The sequence below is a fragment of the Thunnus thynnus genome, chromosome 5, assembly GCF_963924715.1.
Source record: "Thunnus thynnus chromosome 5, fThuThy2.1, whole genome shotgun sequence".
Taxonomy (NCBI): domain Eukaryota; kingdom Metazoa; phylum Chordata; class Actinopteri; order Scombriformes; family Scombridae; genus Thunnus; species Thunnus thynnus.
This window is the reverse complement of record NC_089521.1, coordinates 20353991-20358253: the sequence shown is the minus strand read 5'-3', so window position 1 is coordinate 20358253 and position 4263 is coordinate 20353991. Positions and strand designations below refer to the sequence as shown.

Below are 4263 nucleotides of genomic sequence, written 5' to 3'. Positions count from 1 at the left end.
CTCAGCGGGTAACTCAATCTCAGAGGGGAGGAGCCCCACGGACACTTGAAAGAGGGTGTGTTGGTCGGTGTGTGAGGCTTTTCTCACTCCATTTCCTCCAAGTCTCACGGTGAGAGTTTGTATGCATGCTGGTGATACATATCACTCATCTGTTTTATTAGCCTGCGGTGCATAAAGCAGCAACAACCCAAACTTAAGCTGCCTGGTTTGCACAAACACATGGGCAGTGAATTATCAAATCAATAAGCAGTTTGCTTTAAAGTCTTAAGAATCCTGTAAATCAAGAGATCCTGTAAAGCACAGGAACGGTGGTAGTAAAAAAAAAAGTGACAAATGCATGTTCTAAAAATAATTTTACATGGAAGTTCTTCAGTAGTGGAGCCGGTTTAATTTCCACTGGATTCACTTTGTGATTGGTTTAAAGCAGGCGGATTCAGGAAGGTGAATGAAAGAGGAGCAACAGTGTGGATCGCTGCCCAGGTTTCAATGTCACTGGCTGGTAAGAATGAGCACTCTTTGTCCAACTATAGTGTGCTGTCCCTGCAAAGAAAATCATTTAGATAATGCAGTGCCCCTCTTCTAGGTATATTACATGAACAACAGGCATAATTATTATGTTTTAACAAAAATTAATACTTCTCAGAGGGACGATTTTTTTTACATTTTGGCCACCACATACCGTCTGCATACCGGCAGTGGGAGAAAAAACATGAAAGCTTGCCCGCACACCAGCTTGACCTGGAGTCAGTGTTTGTCTGTGTGCTCGGTTGTTGCTCAAGCACAGGAACTCTGAAATGTGACTTGTTTTGTAACTGGTTACCTCGGAAACCTTGTCATTGGGTTTGATCATTAACTTCATGTGTCAGCACTGAAAAAGCACCTGTTTGAAGAATGTGAGGTAGAAAATGTGTGACTGTTACAACATCTTAACCTCACCTGAATGAATGAAGTGCCAGCGGACAGTGCTGATCTGACACCAAATAAAATAATAAAAGGTTTTAACAGCCAAACTAAAACATTCACTCTTGCTATGTGACTTTTTTTTGTCAGATAGTATTGAATCTGTCGTACTGTTGGATAAGTTGTAGCATAGAAATATTAGACGTTTCTTTGACACACTCCAATTAACCCTGTTTATTAAGTCTTTAAATTCTTATAAAAAATACGTCTTCTACATCTTTTACTTCAATGACATTGGATAAGAAAATGCCTCATACTAAAATCAGTGTTGTCATGATTCAAGTCTTTATCAAAACAATTGTGCCCTCTACTGGAGAAAAGTAAAAAAAAAAAAAAAAAGAAACTTATTAAATGTGTTAGGTTTAATATAAATACTCAATATTAACACAAAATAGATATTATTCTTCAGACATGTAAAAATATAAAGTCGAGAGCAAGAATATATTAAACAAATGAAAAATTACTACGTGTTTATGACAATTTACATTCTCCTCCTGCACCGTAGTGAATTCCCTGAGAGATGCTTATAGCACATATGAACTGTCACTTTTTATTTTTTCTTCTTATCCTTAGAAATATTCAAACATTCAGTCCTAAAGGCAAAGTCTTGATCTTTGGTTGTACCAAGGAAGTGCAGACGTGTTGTGACTTCAGCTGTGACATTACGATGTGGAGTCAGCTTCTTCACGAATAGACACTGAAAGACACAAAAAGTAGCACATAAAAACCTGGTTTATTAAACTTTATCAAAACTTAACAAACACAGACAGTCTTTGTGTAACTATGTGAACTTGTCCAAACTTGAACTTTGCTTTAGAGAGTTTTTATAAAAGTCTTCATCCGCATTGATTTATGAGTCTATTTCGGCTCTCTGCCACCTCAATAAATGATATCCATCTTTTTAGAATAAGAAATTGGATTATTGTCCTTCCATCCATATCTTGGGAGTAAAATTGGAGGATGTGATGATATTGTACAAAGTATACAGTATCACTTGAATGAATGCCACCCAAATCAATAATTCAAACAGGTCCTTTTCATTCATGAACAAAAGCGAGGACAAAAGAAAAGCACAGTGCATCAGGCCTTTCTGAACATATGTATGAGATGCTAATTATGTCGGCATATCTTGTCAATCAAAATAAACGGAGCCCAAAATGTAGGCCAGTCTCTTTATGTGATAATTAAGTATGTTATCTGCATTTGACACCAGTATTTTACCAACTGTTTCTGATCTCATATTTCACATGATGCAGTAAAAGCTTCCTCTTCTATCATGGCTAGAGGGGTTTAACATAAAATGTCTGTGATGAGAAGTATGAGGTGGGACTGACCTTGTTATTCTGGCTAAAGTGCTGAAAGCCAAGATTCCATTTAAGCCGTAGACAACGAGCAAGACACTGCTGATGACAACATCTGCCCACATCACGTATGTCTGCCACACCAGGAAGTAGACGGTCAGCGGGATGGTCGTCCCCGTCATGAAGATGTTAGCAAGAATAAAGCCCTCGCTCTCCGTCAGGTTGCCCCTCACACCTGCAGACACAGGACTGACTTTCAGTTTTTAGTTTTACATTACTTTAATTTGTTGTGTTCTAACTAGGGACTGCAATGGAAGATATTCAGTCATATGTTTTATATTATTGCAAACAATTTTTAAAAAACATACCACAGGTTTTTTAATTTGATATGCGTGTTTTTGATACTCAACACTTGGTTTCCACCTATTTTTGCACTAAACAAAAAATCTACTTGCATAAACTCCTATTACAGTGAAAACAAGGTTAGTGTAAAAGTTAGTATAACGCAGCAGTAAGAAAAAACATTGAATATGTAGACATGGATGCATGTAAGCTGCAACACCCCCTTCTTTCTCCATGTTTAATTTATTTTTTTTTGTATTTGCATAAAACTTTGTTAGAAATATTTAATTTTCCCTAGACTTAAAATGTAAAGATGGAAAATTAGGCTGTATCTCATGTATTTCTGTATCATTTTTCCAAATAATAATACAATTTAAAAAAAAAAGGTTTAAAGGTTTCAAAACAACCTGTCTTTCAATTATAATGTCATGAGAATCTCATGCAAGATCACTTTATTGACATGTACTGTATTATAAACAATGGATGCTTGGAGGGCATCCATTGGAGAAATGCATTAATCTACCTAAAACACTATGATCTGCTTTGGAAAATGATCATCGGTGATATAAAGTATAGCTGAATTGTATAAACTTGCAGCAACTGGCATATTCCTTCAACTGTAACTGCCTATTTCAGGACTATAAGATACTATATCACAGGCACAGGGACATATATATTACAGTGGTGGCATACATGCATCAAAGACAGGCCTTAACATCGATCATGGTTCAATGTGTGAATCTATTGTCTCACCACAGAAGAAATGGAGGAACTCCAGAGCAGCCAGGAGGAACAGCAGACTGACATCAGTGACCAGAGCATCAACAGGATAAGACAGCACCAAGCCTGACAGCAACACACACACACACACACACACACACACACACACACACACACACACACACACACACACACACACACACACACACACACACACAATGACTGCCTCTCTACAGATACATCAAACTGTTAGGGTGAAAAACATGGGACTTTGTAGTATGTTCAGCACTTACTCTTTCTGATGATCAAGCTGAGAGTGAACAGGAAATAGAAGACAAAGTAGACTGTAGTCAGTTTCAGCAGGAGCTGGAAAGTAACTGATGGCAGCTGGGTGCGGAGTTAAGGGGCTATCATTCATCCACACAGACAAAAAAAGACGTCTATTTCGTTCTTCTGGCATGGTTGCACTTTTAATTTGCCTAAGGCATTGAATGAAAAGGATACTAAACTGGCAGACCTTCCTAGAGAGAGACAGACAGACAGAAAAAAGAAATTATAGCTCGTATTTCTTTACGTAGCGTACTTGCTTTAACACGGTAAACCCAAACAGGAGCAACATATTTGTCTGCTATATTTAATGCTTCTATGAATGATGTGAATAATTAAAACTGTGTTAATGCAAAAAGCATGTCTATAGCAACCATAGCAACGCGTCTCCTACCTGACCCGGGCATCGCCATTTTGCTCACTTCTAACCAGAAAGATGAACGTCTCTACCTACTGGCTGGGAGACGAACTACAACCTAAGAGCTGAGGCAAACAATAGGAGACATGTATGGATGAAATACTCATTTCAAAGACTTCTATAGGCGTATAAGAGACTAGAAATCTGTCCACAGTGCAGGTATAAACCATGCTGTAAACTGCGTTATTTTCTGCG

General features: G+C 37.9%; 1 protein-coding gene across 1 annotated transcript; it reads right to left on the bottom strand.

The window, feature by feature from the left end:
- Positions 1–1119: 1119 nt before the first annotated feature.
- On the bottom strand, positions 1120–4241 carry LOC137183124 (transmembrane protein 80-like). Its single transcript, XM_067589929.1, has 6 exons — positions 4045–4241; positions 3828–3844; positions 3617–3710; positions 3357–3449; positions 2295–2496; positions 1120–1657 (listed from the first exon to the last, which is right to left on the bottom strand). The coding sequence occupies exons 1-6, from the start codon at positions 4061–4063 to the stop codon at positions 1645–1647; spliced, it is 438 nt and encodes a 145-aa protein (XP_067446030.1). The 5' UTR covers positions 4064–4241; the 3' UTR covers positions 1120–1644.
- Between the last annotated feature and the right edge of the window lie 22 nt (positions 4242–4263).